The sequence below is a fragment of the Hyperolius riggenbachi genome, chromosome 8, assembly GCF_040937935.1.
Source record: "Hyperolius riggenbachi isolate aHypRig1 chromosome 8, aHypRig1.pri, whole genome shotgun sequence".
NCBI classification, from domain to species: Eukaryota; Metazoa; Chordata; class Amphibia; order Anura; family Hyperoliidae; genus Hyperolius; species Hyperolius riggenbachi.
Window position 1 is genome coordinate 287,585,499 of NC_090653.1, and position 20,582 is coordinate 287,606,080.

Sequence of the window (20,582 nt, forward strand, 5' to 3'; positions counted from 1 at the left end):
ACGGTCGCACAAGCCCCTCCCCCTTGTCTTACCGCCTCTCAGCAGGTCCATCAGCTGGTCGTGCTGCAGCAGCTGCGACATGTCGCGCTCCGGCCGCCGCTCCAGGATGCCGTTCACATCGCTGCGCTTCCTGTTCAGGCGGAAGTTGAAATCACCAAACCAGAAGACTTCATCGAAACGCGTCGTCACGTCCGCTGGTGGGAGGGGCAGAGAAAGAGCTGTGATGTCATTGGCTGCGAGAGTTTATACAGATGTTCAGCATCTACCCTATTTATTGCAACATTTTAAATTCATTATAGTTAAAGGGAACCAGAGAGGAAGCACCCTTGTGTATTTTACCATGTATATCAGTAAGAACATTAGAGAAAACACTTACCATGCTGTCTGTTTCGTCCTCACTGCTAAAAGTGTCTGTTATCAGCAGTCACAAGAATCCCAGACTGAGCAATTAAATCTGGCTTTGCAGGGAATGATTATTGCTGAGTCATTATAGCAAAGCCACAAGGGGGCAGGCTTGGGCTTGAAATAACACCACATAAGACAGACTTAGCTATAATCTTTCTGTAGCAAAGCTAGACGGAGCAGCCTGACTTCTCAGTCGGGGGTTCTTATCAGAGGTGATAACAGTCAGATTACACAGAGAACAATGAAACAAAGGGCAGATTAGGTGTTTACTGTCATGTTCCCACTGATTTATAAGGTAAAATACAAGAGGGTGCTTCATCTCTGGTTCTCTTTAAAGGGACTCCAAGCACCTCTCATGGGCATGCCTTTAAGACTCCGCCCAGTACTGCAAAGTACTTAAAGATGCATACCTTTCTGTAGCTTGTGCTCTCCTCTTTCATTTGCCTTGATGTCTGAATCGCCGTTCTAAACCAAATAGTTTTCGTTCGATTTCAATTTAAAAATTGCGGCTGCCATCTTGGCTATGTTATAACTTCCGGGTCACCCCTGTCTTCTCTGTTAGAGAAGTGCATCACTGAATGAAGCAGGAAGAGGAAGTGACACGCATGGCCATTGCAAGAGGCTTCTCCAGAGGGGTCATAGCACGACTTTGTTGGAAGTCGTCTGGCTTAAAGGCATGCCCATGAGAGGTGCTCCCAGTCCCTTTAAAAATAAAGTTTTTGCAAAATAAAGAATTGGAAAATACCTGCTACACCAGTTTATAGATCTTCAACTGCTACTCGGCAACCCGCAGCTGCCTGCTCATAGCCAATCACTGCGGAGAACTCTCTTTATTAGTCACATGGACATGTTAAATAACCCTGTGCATGGCCACGTGCCTGAACTGGGTGAGCACAGCAGCATCGGATGAAGGGCAGCGCTGGAGTCCTGCCCCCATGGCTCAGACTCCTCCCAGCATGCACAGCTGCACCTCCATCGTGTCATTTCCTCTTCCTGTGCAGAGGCGTAGATAGAAGCCAGATGGGATATATGGGGTGACATGAGACTCACCACATCTTAGGATGGTCAGCGAGAGGCACATCACTCCGAGTTGATACAAATTGCATGCTGATTTGATGCAAATTTACATACTTGAACGATGGCATTTTATTGGCCCATTTCCAAGTAACACACATTTTCATATTAGGCAATATCTGTATCTGCTCTGAACTATTCCCATCTCATTGACGATCCCCACCAGACAACAGTTACTCCAGGGGTCTAGTCCTGGAAAAAGAAGTGAGTGGACTCACCTTAAAAACCTCTGCGCCTACGTAGCGCGGCGTGCCCAAAAATGGGCGTGGTTAAGCATAGTGTGGGCGTGGTCATGGGTGGGGCCAAATATACATGACCTTAGCAGTGGTATTAAAGGTCTGCCAGGGGAAGTTTGAGCTCTGCCGTAGTGTATCCCCCAAAAAGTAGATGTAATCTGACAGCATTTCACCAAAAATACACATAATCTGGCAGAGGTTTCTCCAAAATACAGATAATATGGAAGTGGTTCCCCCAAAATAGACAATCTAGCAGCAGCAGTTCCACCAACATACACATAATCTGGAAGCAGTTCCCCCAAATACGTGAAACCTGGTAGTGGATCACCCAAAATACACGTAACACCCAAAATACATGTAATCTGGCAGTAGTGGTCCCCCAACATACACAATCTGGCAGCGGTTCCCCAAAATAGGTACCCCCAGTATAGCTAGCCAGGTCTATATGTGTCCCCAGTACAGGTAGCCATGTGTATAGTTGTCCCCAGAATAGGTGGCCAGATGTAGAGATGTCACCAGAATAGGTAGCCAGGTGTATAGATGTCCTTAGAATAGGTGGTCAGGTGTAAAGATATTCCCAGAATAGGTGGCCAAGTGTATAGATGTCCCCAGAATAGGTAGCCAGGTCTATAGGTGTCCCCAGTATAGCCAGGTGTTCCCAGTATATCTAACCAGGTGTTCAGGTGTCCCCAGTATAGCCAGGTGTATAGGTGTCCCCAGTATAGCCAGGTGTGTAGGTGTCCACAGTGTATGTAGCCAGGTGTATAGGTGTCCGTAGTGTATGTAGCCAGGTGTATAGGTGTCCCCAGTATATGTAGCCAGGTGTATATGTGCCCAGTATATGCAGCCAGGGGTATATGTGCCCACTATATGTAGCCAGGTGTATAGTGGCCCCCAGTATATGTAGCCAGGTGTTTAGTGGCCCCCAGTATATGTAGCCAGGTGTTTAGTGGCCCCCAGTATATGTAGCCAGGGGTATATGTGCCCACTATATGTAGCCAGGTGTATAGTGGCCCCCAGTATATGTAGCCAGGTGTATAGTGGCCCCCAGTATATGTAGCCAGGTGTATAGGTGTCCCCAGTATATGTAGCCAGGTGTATAGTCGCCCCCAGTATATGTAGCCAGGTGTTTAGTGGCCCCCAGTATATGTAGCCAGGTGTATAGTGGCCCCCAGTATATGTAGCCAGGTGTATAGTCGCCCCCAGTATATGTAGCCAGGTGTTTAGTGGCCCCCAGTATATGTAGCCAGGTATATAGTGGCCCCCAGTACATGTAGCCAGGTGTATAGTGGCCCCCAGTACATGTAGCCAGGTGTATAGTGGCCCCCAGTATATGTAGCCAGTTGCCCCCCCCCTCCTGGCTGGAGGGGAGCAGCACAGCAGAGAGGAGCATTGTGCGCAGTGTGGGGAAGGGCGGACGTTTCCCCCCCCCCCCCATCCCTCACCTTGGGGCTCCTCTCCCTGGCTCTCCCCTCCATAAAGATGCGGCGGCGGTGGCTGGCGGCGGTGGCTGGCAGCGGCATCGGTGGGCGGGACTTACCTCCTCCAGGCACGCACAGCGTCCACCCGGAACACTGGAGGAGGTAAGTCCTGCCCACCGATGCCGCTGCCAGTCACCGCCGCCGCATCTTTATGGAGGGGAGAGCCAGGGAGAGGAGCCCCAAGGTGAGGGATGGGGGGGGGGGAAACGTCCGCCCTTCCCCACGCTGCGCACAATGCTCCTCTCTGCTGCGCTGCTCCCCTGGCGTTCACTGTCCAAAAAAAGTAAGTGGACGCCGTCCCCCCGCGTTCACGCAGGACTCGACCCGAGTTACTCACGGCTGACGGGCACAGCGATCAGATTGTCTGTTAATTGGACTGCAGACCAATCGGAAACCACCAATTAAAGACCATTTTTATTGGTTGCTGAGCTATTGGCTGACGCAGGAAACGATAACATTAACAAGAGACTCACGTCTGAACATTCATTTAAAAAGAAAAAAAGTCACGATTAAGCTAATGACTTACATTTAAGCTAGAATTAAAAAATAGTTAAAGGACCAGTATCCCAACAAAATTGTAAAATACATGAAAACACATTAAAAAAGTACATTTCTCCCAGAGTAAAATGAGCCATGAATTACTTCTCCCCTATGTTGCTGTCACTTACAGTAGGTAATAGAAATCTGACAGAACTGATAGGTTTTGGACTAGCCCATCTTCTCATAGGGAATTCAGAGGGTTTTCTTTATTTTCAAAAGCACTTAGTGAATGGCAGTTGCTCAGTCCAACTGCCAGAATAGTGCAAACAGGTGGGGGTCGGCCTGCATCTTTGTATGGATCCTTTCCAGTGAGTGCTTTTGTAAAGAATACAGTGGTTTGCAAAAGTATTCAACCCCCTTGAAGTTTTCCACATTTTTCCATATTACTGGCACAAACATGAATCAATTTTATTGGAATTCCACATGAAAGACCAACACAAAGTGGTGTACATGTGAGAAGTGGAACGAAAATCATACATGATTCCAAACAAAAATAACTGCAAAGTGGTGTGTGCGTAATTATGCAGGCGAACAGAGGCGCCAAAAGGATAAAAAGAAGCTAAATGAGCTTAAAAACCAAATTCTTGGTAAATAGAGGAGGTAGTGGTGGACTTACCTCCTCCAAGTAGACACACAACGACTGTAGTAATGACAGTCAATATATTTTATTTATGAACGTCTTTACTACAGTCGTTGTGTGTCTACTTGGAGGAGGTAAGTCCACCACTACCTCCTCTATTTACCAAGAATTTGGTTTTTAAGCTCATTTAGCTTCCTTTTATCCTCTTGGCGCCTCTGTTCTCCTGCATAATATTGAGTCCACCCTGGCTGGAGGGTTCTTCTCATCTACAGAGAGTGACTTCTTATTCCTGAGTGGGGTCAGGAAAATCTCCCCACCTGTTTTTACAGTGGTTGTTTAATGGTAACCCTGGTTTGTGAGTATTAATATGTACTCTATCTAGTAACCATTTACCAGTACATATTGCACTATTGGCGCTGTTGGTGTGTCTTGTTTTTATCTCGGGTGTGCATAATTATTTAGCCCCCTTTGGTCTGAGTGCAGTAAGTTGCCCATAGGCATTGCCTGATGAGTGCTAATGACTAAATAGAGTGCGCCTATGTGTAATCTAATATCAGCACAAATACAGCTCCTCTGTGACAGCCTCAGAGGTTGTCTAAGAGAATATTGGGAGCAACAACACCATGAAGTCCAAAGAACACACCAGACAGGTCAGGGATAAAGTTTTTGAAAAATTTAAAGCAGGCTTAGGCTATAGAAAGATTTCCAAAGCCTTGAACATCCCACGGAGCACTGTTCAAGCGATCATTCAGAAATGGAAGGAGTATGGCACAACTGTAAACCTACCAAGACAAGGCCGTCCACCTAAACTCACAGGCCGAACAAGGAGAACACCGATCAGAAATGCAGTCAAGAGGCCCATGGTGACTCTGGACGAGCTGCAGAGATCTACAGCTCAGGTGGGAGACTCTGTCCATAGGACAACTATTAGTCATGCACTGTACAAAGTTGGCCTTTATGGAAGAGTGGCAAGAAGAAAGCCATTGTTAACAGAAAGCATAAGAAGTCCTGTTTGCAGTTTGCCACAAGCCATGTGGGGGACACAGCAATCATGTGGAAGAAGGTGCTCTGGTCAGATGAGACCAAAATGGAACTTTTTGGTCAAAATACAAAACGCTATGGCCTCGATTCATCAACACTTAGCAAATTTGTTAACAACAGTTTGGTAAAATACCGAATTTGTTAACTTCATTTCAGGATTCATCAAAGTTATCTACAGCTGTTAGCGAACATTCGTTAACGATTCGGTAACGATTCGCTAAAACGGAAGAAAGTGCGATTCATGAAAAAGAAAGTGGGCGTGGTTTAGCGTTACATTTAGGATTAGTTATCTCCTTCACTGCTCTGTCGTTATTCCTGTCAGATCATTGCTGACAGAGAAGATGGAGCCATTTGAAGTGGTTATGTATCAGCTAAGAGTGATTCAAAGGCGCAGAAGGGCAAGAATAAGGTCTAGAAACATATCAATTTGTAAGAGAATAGATTTATTTGCTATAACACGACATCTGCATTTCTCTTGAATCATCTTGTAAGAGAACACAGGCAGTGCCAGGGTTAACTAATTTTGCTAGCTGCACTATAATTTTTTAGAAAAGGCTCCTATCAAATTGTGGGATTGTCCCAAGCCACTCCCAGAATCCTGGTCCAGGTGTTAAGCCCTATTCAGAATGTTGCTACGTAGTGCTCAAAGGACTGCCTCTTACCCACAATTCCATGGGAATCTTATGGCCTTGTGTTAAATTACCGCTGTAAAATGGAAATATCGACACGTTACCGAATGGTTACCGAATGGTTATCGAATTCACACCGAATGCCGAAAAACCTTGATGAATAAAACTAGAAATCGCTAAACTTGGAATTCGGTAATTTAACAAACTGTAAAAAGTTATCTCAAAGACAATGATGAATCGAGGCCATAGTTCTAGTTGTATTCATCAAGGTTTTTCGGCATTCGGTGTGAATTCGATAACAATTCGGTAAACATTCGGTAACGTGTCGATATTTCCATTTTACAGCGGTAATTTAACACAAGGCCATAAGATTCCCATGGAATTGTGGGTAAAAGGCAGTCCTTTGAGCACTACGTAGCAACATTCTGAATAGGGCTGAACACCTGGACCAGGATTCTGGAAGTAGCTTGGGACAATCCCACAATTTGATAGGAGCCTTTTCTAAAAAATTATAGTGCAGCTAGCAAAATTAGTTAACCCTGAAACTGCCTGTGTTCTCTTACAAGATGATTCAAGAGAAATGCAGATGTCGTGTTATAGCAAATAAATCTATTCTCTTGCAGATTGATATAGTTCTAGACCTTATTCTTGCCCTTCTGCGCCTTTGAATCACTCTCAGCTGATACATAACCACTTCAAATGGCTCCATCTTCTCTGTCAGCAATGATCTGACAGGAATAACGACAGAGCAGTGAAGGAGATAACTAATCCTAAATGTAACGCTAAACCACGCCCACTTTCTTTTTCATGAATTGCACTTTCTTCCGTTTTAGCGAATCGTTACCGAATCGTTAACGAATGTTCGCTAACAGCTGTAGATAACTTTGATGAATCCTGAAATGAAGTTAACAAATTCGGTATTTTACCAAACTGTTGTTAACAAATTTGCTAAGTGTTGATGAATCGAGGCCAATGACCCTAAACATAAAGCCAGGGCAACAATGGAATGGTTAAAAACAAAACATATCCATGTGTTAGAATGGCCCAGTCAAAGTCCAGATCTAAATCCAATCGAGAATCTGTGGCAAGCAGGGCCGGCCCGCCCATGAGGCGGGGTGAAACTTTTGCCTCAGGCAGCACTTCTGGGGGGGCGGCACCCGCCTGTCCGTGGGTGTGGGGGGCCGCCCAGGCTGGAGGGCATAGCGGGCAGGAAGGGGGTATTGGGCCTAGTGGCAGGGAGGGGGGTCGGACCCCTCTCCCTTGCCTGGGTCCCCCGTCCTCCGCTCCCCTCCAGCTTTAAAAAGTTACATTGCTGCAGCTATTGTAAGAAGCACGGGCGGGGATCACTCACCTCTTCCTCGTTCCAGCGTGCGCTCCACTGACGTCACTTCCTGCTACGCCACCCACTGTATTGTGAGTGGACGTCGTTACAGTAAGTGACATCAGTGGAGCGCGCGTTGGAATGCGGAAAAGGTGAGTGATCCCCGCCCGTGCCTCTTACAATAGCTGCAGCGATTTCTTTAAAGATTGCCTCAGGCGGCAAAAAGTCTAGGGCCGGGCCTGGTGGCAAGATCTAAAAACTGCTGTTCATAAACGCTGTCCATCTAATCTGACTGAGCTGGAGTTGTTTTGCAAAGAAGAATGGGCAAGGATTTCAGTCTCTAGATGTGCAAAGCTGGTAGAGACATACCCTAAAAGACTGGCAGCTGTAATTGCAGCAAAAGGAGGTTCTACAAAGTATTGACTCAGGGGGCTGAATAATTACGCACCTCCACTTTGCAGTTATTGATTTGTAAAAAATGTTTGGAATCATGTATGAGTTTCATTCCACTTCTCACGTGTACACCACTTTGTATAGGTCCTTCACATGGAATTCCAAAAAATTGATGCATGTTTGTGGCAGTAATGTGACAAAATGTGGAAAACTTCAAGGGGACCGAATAATTTTGCAACCCACTGTACATGAAATATTGATAATCCCCCATGAAGAGATGGACTAGCCCAAAACAGACAGTTCGGTCAGATTTCTACTACCAACTGTAAGTGACAACAACATAGGTGAAAAGTCATTTATAGCTCATTTTACTCTGGGAGGAATGTACTTCTTATTTGTATGTGTTTACAAGTATTTTAAATTTTACAATTTTTCACGATAGTGGTCCTTTAAAAGGATTACAAATAAGATGTACTTCCAGCCGTTTTTGATTGGCTCAATTTTTGGCTGCAATACAACCAGTGACCGTCTCAAATTCTGCTCAGAAGTGAACAGCCGATTAAAGTTCAGCGCTTCTATGAAATCCACCCGAGAAGGACTAATGCCTCTCTTGTAGAAAGAATAAGTGATAAGAAACGACTTTCACGTCCTGATGAATACGTTTGTCACATGATGAAGGTCATTGTGTAATGCAGGCTAAACATTCTTGTGTATTTTCCCTGTTCTGTGGAATGTTCTGATATCACCAGCAAGATGGGCGCTCCCCATGACAACACAAGCATGACATGGCAACCATGACATACACAGCAGAAATCTCTGTAGCAGAGTTCCCAGCCCTGTCCTCAAGGCCCACCTGTAGCTCATGTTTTGTGAAAATCCACAGAGGTAGTTAAAGGGGTTCTGTGGAGGGTTAAAAAAACAGACACTTACCTGGGGCTTATATCGGCCCCCTGCAGCTGTCATGTCCCGCGCCATACTTCTACAATCCTCCATTCCCCGCCGCCAAACCTGGTCTAATATTTGTCTAACTAGACGAACAGCGCTCGATCCCGCACGCGTCACCGGGAGCTTACTGCGCAGTACAACGTTTTCTTGCACTGCGCAGTAAGCTCCCGATGACGCGCGTGGGAGTGACCACGCCGCAGCCGCAGTTTAGTTAGACGCATAATTAGATCGTAACCAGCAGCGGGGAATGGAGGCTCGTATGAGGACGGAACGGGACATGACAGCTGCAGGGGGCCAATATAAGCCCCAGGTAAGTGGTTGTTTTTGTTTTTTTTAACCCTTCACAGAACCCCTTTAACCTCCCTGGTCTTCGATTTCTGCAGGATTTCTGTGCAAAAGTGGTTCAATTCATTTTCATGAAACTTTTGCCTGGAACTTACCAAAATGTGCCATTTTGAGTATTTTTGAGTATTCATTTTGAGTATAATGAAAGTTTTAAACACAAAATCACGTAAAAAATGTAATTTAATTTTCCCTTTTCTGCCCAAAAGCTGAAGATTGGGGAAATTGTGACCTGGCAGAAATTCAGTTTTTTGCATGCATTTTTTTTCCGCATTAAAGGGACTCCGAGCAGTGCAGAAACTATGGAAAGATGCATATCATTTTAAAGCTCTCTTTCTCCTCTTTCCAATGATATATAAACCACCACCCTACGTCTTTTAGTTTTCGCTATTTTCGCGATTGAAATTGCCGCGACCACGATTTCGATCGTGAAAATAGAGAAAACTAAAAGGTGTAGGGCAACGATTTAGGTGTCGTCAGAAAGAGGAGAAAGAGAGCTTTAAAATGATATCCATCAAGCCATAGTTATATTGTATTACACAGGACGACACTTTCCCCAGTGTCAGCAGCTCCATTCTGCTGAATGCAGCTGCTGACTTTGACAAAAAGTCGCCCTGTGTAATACAATATAACTATGGCTTGATGGATATCATTTTAAAGCTCTCTTTCTCCTCTTTCTGACGACACCTACATCGTTGCCCTACGCCTTTTAGTTTTCTCTATTTTCGCGATCGAAATCGCGGCCGCGGCAATTTCAATCGCGAAAATAGCGAAAAACTAAATGGCGTAGGGTGGTGGTTTATATATCATTGGAAAGAGGAGAAAGAGAGCTTTAAAATGATATGCATCTTTCCATAGTTTCTGCACTGCTCGGAGTCCCTTTTTAAAAGTCACGTTCGTGTTCGAATTTTTGCATGCGGGTTTCCAGAACATGTGAAAATTGGCATATGAATGCAAAGTTTAATGTAAAAAACACATTAAAAAAAACAAGAAAAAATCGTAACCCTGCCTTAGAACTGCTGGACGGGCGTGTCTCATCCTTACCATTCTCAGCTATTTCTCCCTGGATGAGTCAGGCCCATACATACCGCCAGGGAGGTTACTCAGCACTAATAACCTCACCTGTGAATGCAGAGTAGGTTCTATCGGTTCTTGAGGACAGGGTTGGGGGACTCTGATCAATGGGACAGAAGTCACCATGGAAACATACTGATGAAAGGCTGGTTTTAACATTCTGATACGTGACCCCCTTAGCGAAAACACAGAAAAGGGGGGAAAGTCTGTGTTCTGTATGTACAGTGCCTAGCACACACATAACTAGGCTGTGTTCCTTTTTTTGTTTCTCTGCCTGAAAGAGTTAAAAATCAGGTATGTAAGTGGCTGACTCAGTCCTGACCCAGGGAGGAAATTCCAACTATAAAACACTTTCCTAGCAGAAAACTGTTTCTGAAAGCAGGAAAGAGATCAATAGTAGGAGGTAAGTAGTAGATTTAAACATAAAATAAAAGTGTGGAATATCTTAAAAAGTCATTTTTAGGAGAAGGAAGATAGATACAATCGATTATTCCATTCGTTTATTTTCACCTTGGGTGTCCTTTAAGGTTGGCACACGCCAAGCGAACGTCACTTCACATCCTATTTCCTAGATTCAAGAAAATGATCAGATCAGGCAAAAAAATAAAATAAAATATGGCTTACTGATTGCCAGCGACCGATCCCAAGCTGAAAATCCATCTCTTTCTCAATCGAAGGCAGATCTGACATGCTGGAAAATATCACTTGAAATGTCTGCTATCGTTCTGTGTGTGTGTCCTTTCGATTCATTACACACACACATCGGCAATCTGATCAGAATTTTTCGGGAAAAACATTGCATACGTGTGTACACTAGCTTTCTTCTATATCTGATCGCTGTCAGATCTGAATATCGATCTGAACACTCGCTCTGATCTGCAGTGAAGATTGCATGGTGTGTAGCAGCTTTCAGCTGTCACATGGTCAGAGGTTAGTAGCTGAACGTGATTTGGCTGTCCTGTGTGGCAGCGGTACTCACCGGGGTCAGAGCGGAACGGGTTGGTGTCGGGATTGGTCTGGGGCAGCGGCAAGCCCTGAACGATCTTCTCGTAGTCCTGAATCCTCTCTTTCACCTTCCCGTCTCCAGCTGCCATCGGGAAAAAGCAAAAGAGAATTAACAACCAATCAGGGAATCACAGCTTAGCAGTGGGCGTGGTCAATGAGATGCCATCATTCTGAGCTGATGCTAATTTTATGCAGCCACCAATGGGAACCTCAAATAAAGCTGCCCATTTCTCACATTTGCCCACTGCCCATCTGCATAAAATTAAATAACTATTGCATCAACTGTAAAGTATTTGCATCCCACTGATCATCTCTGGCTATTACTAATGGATTGTGACTGATCTGTATGTGTTGCAGCAGCAAACAATCGCACATTCCCAGTCACAGATGCATCATGGGAAAATCTGCTCCTTCTGGAGACAATAACAGCTCCGGCCACTAGAGGGACCACGGAGATTTGCAGGAGAACTTCTGCATAAGTGAAATGTGTGGACAACTTTCTGTCTGTTCTCTCACAGGTTATACAGTGATGTGAAAAACGATTTGCCCCCTTCCTGATTTCTTATTCTTTTGCATGTTTGTCACACTTAAATGTTTCTGCTCATCAAAAACTGTTAACCATTAGTCAAAGATAACATAATTGAACACAAAATGCAGTTTTAAATTATGGTTTTTATTATTTAGTGAGGAAAAAAACTCAAAACCTACATGGCCCTGTGTGAAAAAGTGATTGCCCCCCTTGTTAAAAAATAACTTAATAATAATTAAAAGAAATCAGGAAAGGGGCAAATAGTTTTTCACACCACTGTATGTGTAATACTTTACACAAGTACCGTTTTGCAGACCACAAAATGCTGGTCATTTGACCCATGAGCGGATTTGCAAAATTCCTCTAGATCAGCTTTCTGGGAGCGCGGTGAATCCTAACCTTCCATCAGTCCTACCCATCCACCAACTTGGTCAGAGCCCCACCCATCGCACCTTTCTCCCCTTCGTCAGAGCCCCACCCATCCTACCTTTCCTTCCCTGTGTCAGAGCCCCACCCATCCCTCCTTTCTCCCCTTTTATCAGATTTTCACCCACCCCTTCTTTCTTCCCTTTCATCAGGTCATGTGACCTGTGTGGCTGTCCTATTTCTGTCCACTGTGCTGTCCAGTGATTGGCTGTCCGGTTTCTAATGCCTGCACTGCACTATTCAGTGATTGGCTGCCCTATGTCCCAGAATGCACTGCAGTGTTCAGTGATTGGCTGTCCTATGTCCCAGAATGCTCTACGCTGTCCAGTGATTGGCTGTCCTATGTCCTAAAATGCTCTACGCTGTCCAGTGATTGGCTGTCCTATGTCCCAGAATGCACTGCACTGTCCAGTGATTGACTGTCCTATGTCCCAGAATGCACTGTGCTGTCCAGTGATTGGCTGTCCTATGTCCCAGAATGCACTGTGCTGTCCAGTGATTGGCTGTCCTATGTCCTAAAATGCTCTACGCTGCCCAGTGATTGGCTGTCCTATGTCCTAGAACGCACTGCACTGTCCAGTGATTGGCTGTCCTTTGTCCCAGAATGCACTGTACTATTCAGTGATTGGCTGTCCTATGTACCAGAATGCTCTGTACTATCCAGTGATTGGCTGTCCTATGTCGCAGAACGCACTGCACTGTCCAGTGATTGGCTGTCCTTTGTCCCAGAATGCACTGTGCTGTCCAGTGATTGGCTGTCCTATGTCCCAGAACGCACTGCACTGTCCAGTGATTGGCTGTCCTTTGTCCCAGAATGCACTGTGCTGTCCAGTGATTGGCTGTCCTATGTCCCAGAATGCACTGTGCTGTCCAGTGATTGGCTGTCCTATGTCCCAGAATGCACTGTGCTGTCCAGTGATTGGCTGTCCTATGTCCTAAAATGCTCTACGCTGCCCAGTGATTGGCTGTCCTATGTCCTAGAACGCACTGCACTGTCCAGTGATTGGCTGTCCTTTGTCCCAGAATGCACTGTACTATTCAGTGATTGGCTGTCCTATGTCCTAAAATGCTCTACGCTGCCCAGTGATTGGCTGTCCTATGTCCTAGAACGCACTGCACTGTCCAGTGATTGGCTGTCCTTTGTCCCAGAATGCACTGTACTATTCAGTGATTGGCTGTCCTATGTACCAGAATGCTCTGTACTATCCAGTGATTGGCTGTCCTATGTCCCAGAACGCACTGCACTGTCCAGTGATTGGCTGTCCTTTGTCCCAGAATGCACTGTACTATTCAGTGATTTGCTGTCCTATGAACCAGAATGCACTGCACTGTTCATTGATTGGCTGTACTATGCCCCAGGATGCTCTACGCTGTCCAGTGATTGGCTGCCCTATGTCACAGAATGCTCTGTACTGTCCAGTGATTGGCTGTCCTATGTCCTAGAATGCTCTGTATTGTCCAGTGATTGGCTGTCCTATGTCCCAGAATGCTCTGTACTATCCAGTGATTGGCTGTCCTATGTCCCAGAATGCTCTGTACTGTCCAGTGATTGGCTGCCCTATGTCACAGAATGCACTGTGCTGTCCAGTGATTGGTTGTCCTATGTCCCAGAATGCTCTGTACTGTCCAGTGATTGGCTGTCCTATGTCCCAGAATGCACTGTGCTGTCCAGTGATTGGCTGTCCTATGTCCCAAAATGCTCTGTACTGTCCAGTGATTGGCTGTCCTATGTCACAGAATGCTCTGTATTGTCCAGTGATTGGCTGTCCTATGTCCCAGAATGCTCTGTACTATCCAGTGATTGGCTGTCCTATGTCCCAGAATGCTCTGTACTGTCCAGTGATTGGCTGTCCTATGTCCCAGAATGCACTGTTCTGTCCAGTGATTGGCTGTACTATGCCACAGGATGCTCTACGCTGTCCAGTGATTGGCTGTCCTATGTCCCAGAATGCACTGCACTGTCCAGTGATTGGCTGTCCTATGTCCCAGAATGCACTGCACTGTCCAGTGATTGGCTGTCCTATGTCCCAGAATGCTCTGTACTGTCCAGTGATTGGCTGTCCTATGTCCCAGAATGCTCTGTACTGTCCAGTCATTGGCTGTCCTATGTCCCAGAATGCTCTGTACAGTCCAGTGATTGGCTGTCCTATGTCCCAGAATGCACTGTTCTGTCCAGTGATTGGCTGTACTATGCCACAGGATGCTCTACGCTGTCCAGTGATTGGCTGTCCTATGTCCCAGAATGCACTGCACTGTCCAGTGATTGGCTGTCCTATGTCACAGAATGCACTGTGCTGTCCAGTCATTGGCTCACATGTGAAGTGGGAGGTGATGAAGAGGAAGGAAGTCCCAAAGAAGGTGAAGGAGACGGCCAGGGCGCCTTTGGTCTTGATCTGAGACACGATGCGGGTTGTCACGGTGGCGGATTCCACCTCTGCGTAGAGAATGAGGATACGGTTAGGTGTCAGTAGTGAAGTATACGGTACGTGAAGGCAGAAAGGAGGGGAGAGATATACCTGAACAGAACCAGATGAGGTCCCGGCGGAGGAAGATGGACATATAGAGAACGCCATGCGCAGAGGAGTGCAATAAGACGTAATGCGGACCCAGAGTCTCCTGCAGCCGGACCTCCCATTCCCTCCTGCACAGAGACAGGAAAGGGTTAATGTGAGAAATTGGTGCCTTAAGGTGTCTCTTTCATTTTATGGTGGTCATGGGTGCCCAAATCCTGTTCAGATGATATGCATGCCTTTCATTTGCTCCCTTTTCAGAACTCCGCCCATCTTCCCTTTCTTCATAGCCCACACATCTGAAACTTCCATCAGAGCACCAGTCATCCCTTCCCTTTCACCCCTTTGACAAAGCCCCACCACCCATCCCTCCTTTCTCTTCTTACATTCCATCAGAGCCCCACCCATCCCTCCTGGCTTCGCTTTATCAGAGCCCCACCCATCCCTCCTGGCTTCCCTTTATCAGAGCCCCACCCATCCCTCCTGGCTTCCCTTTATCAGAGCCCCACCCATCCCTCCTGGCTTCCCTTTATCAGAGCCCTGCCCATCCCTCCTTTCTTCCCTTTATCAGAGCCCCACCCATCCCTCCTGGCTTCCCTTTATCAGAGCCCCGCCCATCCCTCCTTTCTTCCCTTTATCAGAGCCCCACCCATCCCTCCTGGCTTCCCTTTATCAGAGCCCCGCCCATCCCTCCTTTCTTCCTTTTGTCAGAACCCGATCCATTCCTCCTTTCTCCCTTTTCATCAGAGTCCCACCCATCTTACCTTTCTTCCCCATCAGAGCTCCCCCCATCCCTTCTTTCTCCTTTTTCATCAGAGCCCCACCCAACCCTCCTTCGTCAGAGCCCCACCCATCCATTTTTTCTACCTTATCTTCAGAGTCCCACCTATCCCTCCTTTCTTGAAGCCGATCATTTCTCTTCCCCACACTGCGTCTGACCTGGGCACTGCCATAAACATAACGTTAATATGTCTATGGTCGCGCAGCAGTGTAATAATAATTAAAGCCGCCCAGAATATATGCGGAAGCAGGGTGAGCAGGGTCTTTTCATCAGAGCCCCACCCATCCCTCCTTTCTCCTCTTTATCAGAGCCCCACCTATGCCTTCTTTCTTCCTTTTCAGAGCTCCACCCATCCCTCTTTTCTACCCTTCCATCAGAGCCCTACCCATCCCTTTTTTCTCTCCATCAGAGCCTCACCCATCTCTTCTTTCTCAGCTTAATCAGAGCCATGCCCATCCCTCTTCTCTCCCCTTCATCAGAGCCCCACCCATGCCTCTTCTCCCCCCTTCATCATCATCACATGGGGTGGTGCTCTGAGGAAGGGGAGTTACGTCATTACATGGGACGGGCTCTGACAAAGGGAAGTTTCGTCATTACATGCGGTGGGGCTCTGACGAAGGGAATTCACGTCATTACATGGGGCGGGGCACTGACAAAGGGGAGTCTCGTCATTACATGCGGTGGGGCTCTGACGAAGGGAATTCACGTCATTACATGGGGCGGGACTCTGATGAAGTGGCGGAAAGATGGATGTCGGAGAGAACCTGAATGTTTGCAGAACAAGATATGGACACCAATGACCAGCTCTAGAACGCACTCATAAACCTCCCCCTAAATTCTATGCAAACTCAGACATTGTGCAATGCTGAAGGATATGTGCAATGTAGACACAAAATATATAATGAAACTTCCAAGACATTCATTTAGAATTTAATGCCAGCAACATGTGTACAGGGACAACACAAAAAGTTTTGAAATGCCACCCCAAAAATGTTTATGTGTCTCAGTTTCAGCAACTGCTATACTGTCTTTGTATGATGTTCAATTCGATATACATTATCACATGATTTTTTAACTGACCACATCCTCTTTTTATTCATGTATTTTCGCTCCATAAGACGCACCTAGGTTTCGAGGGGAAAAAACAGAAAAACATTCTAAACCAGGAGCGTCTTCAGGGTGCAGAGGAATCTTCTAGAGTATTTCCCTCCCTCCTAAGTCAACAGTGCTTTCCCTGCGGCCCCTGCAGAGTAGTGGCAGTGGAGCGCGCTCACCTGCGCGCCCGGCGTGCCCCTTCCTGTCTGCGTTCTTCTATCCTCAGCCTCACTGGCGCCCCCTCTCTGTGACCTGTCAGCATGTATGCACAGAGAACAGGCAGCAGCAAGGATAAGGAGAGGATGACACACACAGGAAGGAGCGCATTGGCCAGACAGGTAAGTGCACTTCCTGCCAATATAATCTGCGGAGGCAATGGGGGGGTGCGGAGGGGGATAGTGCGTCTTATAAAGCAAAAATACTATACATTTTACTCTGTGTTCCAGTGTATAATATCGGGGCTGATAAAACTAGATTGCAATTTAAAGTAAGCTTGACGTGGCAATAACCCCCCCCCCCCCTCCCCCCCCCCCAAAAAAAACAGGAGGGGTTTGCCAAGGTCCATTTTGAAGTGCAAAGGGGGGGGGGGGGGGGCGCAGCGCATAGGAGGGGGGGGGGGGGGACAGTGGTCACAAAAAGTGGCAGGGAGGGCGGCCCACTCCCTACCTCACCTCGGGGGCTTCCCTGTCAGCGCTTCCCCCTCCAGCATTGACGGCAGCATCAAGCGGTTATGGAACGTGGATATACTTTCGTGTTCCGTGCGGCTGTGGTTCTATCTGTAAGCGTCTGATGCTACTTCCTGTTTATCAGGAAGTAGTGTCAGGATGCTTACAGAGAAGAATCTCCGTTGCATGGAATGCGGAAGAAGTATGTCCGCATTCCATAACCGCTTGATGCTGCTGTCAATGCTGGAGGGGGAAGCGCTAACAGGGAAGCCCGAGGTGAGGGAGGGGGGTAGAGGGACCCCCTCCCCACCGTTCTGTGTGGCAATTATTTTCCCCTCATACGCTGTACTCCTGGGACACCTAACTGGCTACCTATACTAGGGTCACCTATACTTAGCTATACTGAGGTCACCTATATCTGGCTATCCAGGGGGGCACCTATACCTGTCTATACTGGGAGTACCTATACCTGGCTATACTGGGGGCATCTATACCTGTCTATATTGGGAGCACCTATAGCTGTATATATATGGGGAGCACCTATACCTGTCTATATTGGGAGCACCTATACCTGTCTATACTGGGGGCACCTATACCTGTCTATATTGGGAGCACCTATACTGTCTATACTCGGGGGTATGTATGCCTGCCTATACTAGAGGCACCTATACCTGTCTATATTGGGAGCACCTATACCTGGCCATACTGGGGGCATCTATGCCTGGCTATACTGGGGGCAACTATGCCTGGTTATACTGGGGGGACCTATACCTATCTATACTGGAGGCATATATGCCTGGCTATATTGGGGGCACTTATATCTTGCTATACTGGGGGTGACTATACCTGTCTATACTGGGGGCACCTATACCCATGAATACTGGGGGCACCTATACCTGTTTATACTGGGGGCACCTATACCTGGCTATACTGGGGGCATCTATGCCTGGTTATACTGGGGGCATCTATGCCTGGTTATACTGGGGGGACCTATACCTATCTATACTGGAGGCATATATGCCTGGCTATACTGGGGGCATCTATGCCTGGCTATATTGGGGGCACCAATACCTGGCTATACTGGGGGCACCAATGCCTGGCTATATTGGGGGCACCTATACTTGGGGTGGGAGGCCCCTGGCTATAGCGGTGTGACCTGTTACATGCTGCCGGGTCACATGAGGCGCCGCTGTAGCCAGAGAGGAAGCAGGACTTCACTTGTGGCTGGTGATCCCTTCGCTAACCTGCTGAGAGCAGTTGAGTGATGCTGCGCTGGTGCAGCACATACCCGGCATCCTGGGGATCAGATGCAAGGCACAGTACCATGTGACACTCCAGGGCCGTCCTCACTATGTATTGCGTTAGGCAGCAAAAATTCTAGAACCGTTCCTGGGTGTGGCTGTACTTGCATAGGCTCACACACAGATATGTTCTGGGAAGCCACAAACCAGGAGGATGGGGGAGGTCTTTCTAGAATCCAGGGACTTCCCTCTTCCTGAGCATGTTTTGGGTTGTTTTTTGTTTTGAGGAGGGGGGTTAACTACTCGGGTAAGAGCAGGAATTTCGATTCTACTAAACCCCCACAGATGTCAGCGTGGGACTTGTGCAGGATCCGTGTACTCACCGGTCCGGGCTGCCCTCCTGCACGCCGACCACATACATGTCCTGAGCAAAGTCATCGTCTGACGGCAGCAGCAGATCGTCCAGCCGGTCTGGGAGCTCCTGAAATACACAACAGAGATTCCGTCAGATCCCAGAACAGCCCCCGTTACAGCAGCACCCCGGCCATCCCGAAGACCCCAGAGATAGTCGGTGCTCAATATAAGGTGCTCAATGAGACGCCTTGCATGTAAACTTAATGCAAATTGTATGCAACTTGGAACTGAACCAATCAAAATCAGCCATGAGGGCATTTGATTGGCCACGGGTCCAAGCGACATAAAATTTGCATGTAAGCTGCAATTACTAGCAAACCATGGACCATCTCTGGTAGTAACAGATTGCAGCCCTTGCCTGGGTCATACTAGAACATAGTGGGGGTTGCTGGAAGGATAGAAAGTGATCATTTGTGCTCTGCTAACATGAGAACCTTTTATTATAAATTCAGTCTGTCCTGGGTTTATTAATTTTAGCCCACGGGTATTTTTCAACTCAGAGCAATTTTCACCCCCCATTCATTCGCCAATAACTTTATCACTAATCATCACAATGAATTGATCTATATCTTGTTTTTTCCGCCACCAATTATGCTTTCTTTGGGTCATACATTTTGCTAAGAATTATTTTTTTATAAGTGCATTTTAACCCTCCTGGCGGTATAAAAAAATACGCCAGGAGGCAGCGCGGCAGTTTTTTTTTTATTTATTTTTTTCTATATCATGTAGCGAGCCCAGGGCTCGCTACATGATAGCCGCTGCTCAGCGGCATCCCCCCGCCCTCTTCGATCGCCTTCGGCGATCTCCGATCAGGAAATCCCGTTCAAAGAACGGGATTTCCTGGAGGGCTTCCCCCGTCGCCATGGCGACGGGGCGGAATGACGTCACTGACGTCGGGTCGTCATTGGGAGTCCCGGGCCACCCCTCGGCGCTGCCTGGCACTGATTGGCCAGGCAGCGCACGGGATCTGGGGGGGGGGGGGGCGCGCGCCGCACCGTATAGCGGCGATCGGGCGCGCGGCGGCGGCGTTCAGGGTGCTGGCGCAGCTAGCAAAGTGCTAGCTGCGTCCAGCAAAAAAAAAATTAAACAAATCGGCCCAGCAGGGCCTGAGCGGCACCCTCCGGCGGCTTACCCCGAACTACGTTCGGGGTTACCGCCAAGAAGGTTAAGAGGAATATAAAGAAAAAAAAATGAAAAAATTCATTATGTCTCAGTTTTCAACCCTTAGAGCTATAAAATAATACATGCTATCATAATTAAAACCCACATATTTTGTTTGCCCATTTGTACCGGTTATTACACAATTTAAATTATGTCCCTATCACAATGTATAGCGCCGATATTGTATTTGGAAATAAAGGTGCATGTTTTCAGTTTTGCATCCTTCACTATTTACAAGCTTATAATTAAAAAAATGTTCGTAATATACCCTCTTCACATGCATATTAAAGTTCAGACCCTTAGGTAACTATTTAAGTATTTTTTTTTTTTATTGTAATTCTTATTTTTCCATTAAAATTTTTATTTGGGTAATTTTTGACGTAGGAGGTAAACAGTTCATTTTAAATGCAATAATGTGGGTTTATTTTTGTAAAAAATGTATGTAGATGTAGTTTTACTATTTGACCACAGTGAGATTTTTTTTTTTAAGCCCTAGAAGTGAAGTGCTCGCTTCCAGGAAGTATAAGGAGGACAGGAAACTTTTTTTTTCATCAGAGAACAGCGGTTTCTGATAAGAAGCCGTCGGTCTTTCTACAGGGAACTTAGATCAATGAATGGGAACCATGTTTCCATTCATTGATCTCCGGGCTAACAGGGGGCAACGTGTGCGTGCGCGGGAGCGAGCAGGCAGCAG

General features: G+C 46.8%; 1 protein-coding gene across 1 annotated transcript in view; it reads right to left on the reverse strand.

The window, feature by feature from the left end:
• The window catches only part of INPP5E (inositol polyphosphate-5-phosphatase E), an 84,292-nt gene that overhangs the window by 18,744 nt on the left and 44,966 nt on the right, over nucleotides 1-20,582 (reverse strand). The window contains exons 4-8 of the mRNA XM_068249123.1: nucleotides 18,697-18,794; nucleotides 14,538-14,662; nucleotides 14,336-14,455; nucleotides 11,041-11,148; nucleotides 33-194 (exon numbers count right to left, since the gene is read on the reverse strand). Of these exons, the coding sequence (XP_068105224.1) occupies nucleotides 33-194; nucleotides 11,041-11,148; nucleotides 14,336-14,455; nucleotides 14,538-14,662; nucleotides 18,697-18,794 (613 nt within the window). The remainder of the gene's footprint in view (nucleotides 1-32; nucleotides 195-11,040; nucleotides 11,149-14,335; nucleotides 14,456-14,537; nucleotides 14,663-18,696; nucleotides 18,795-20,582) is intronic.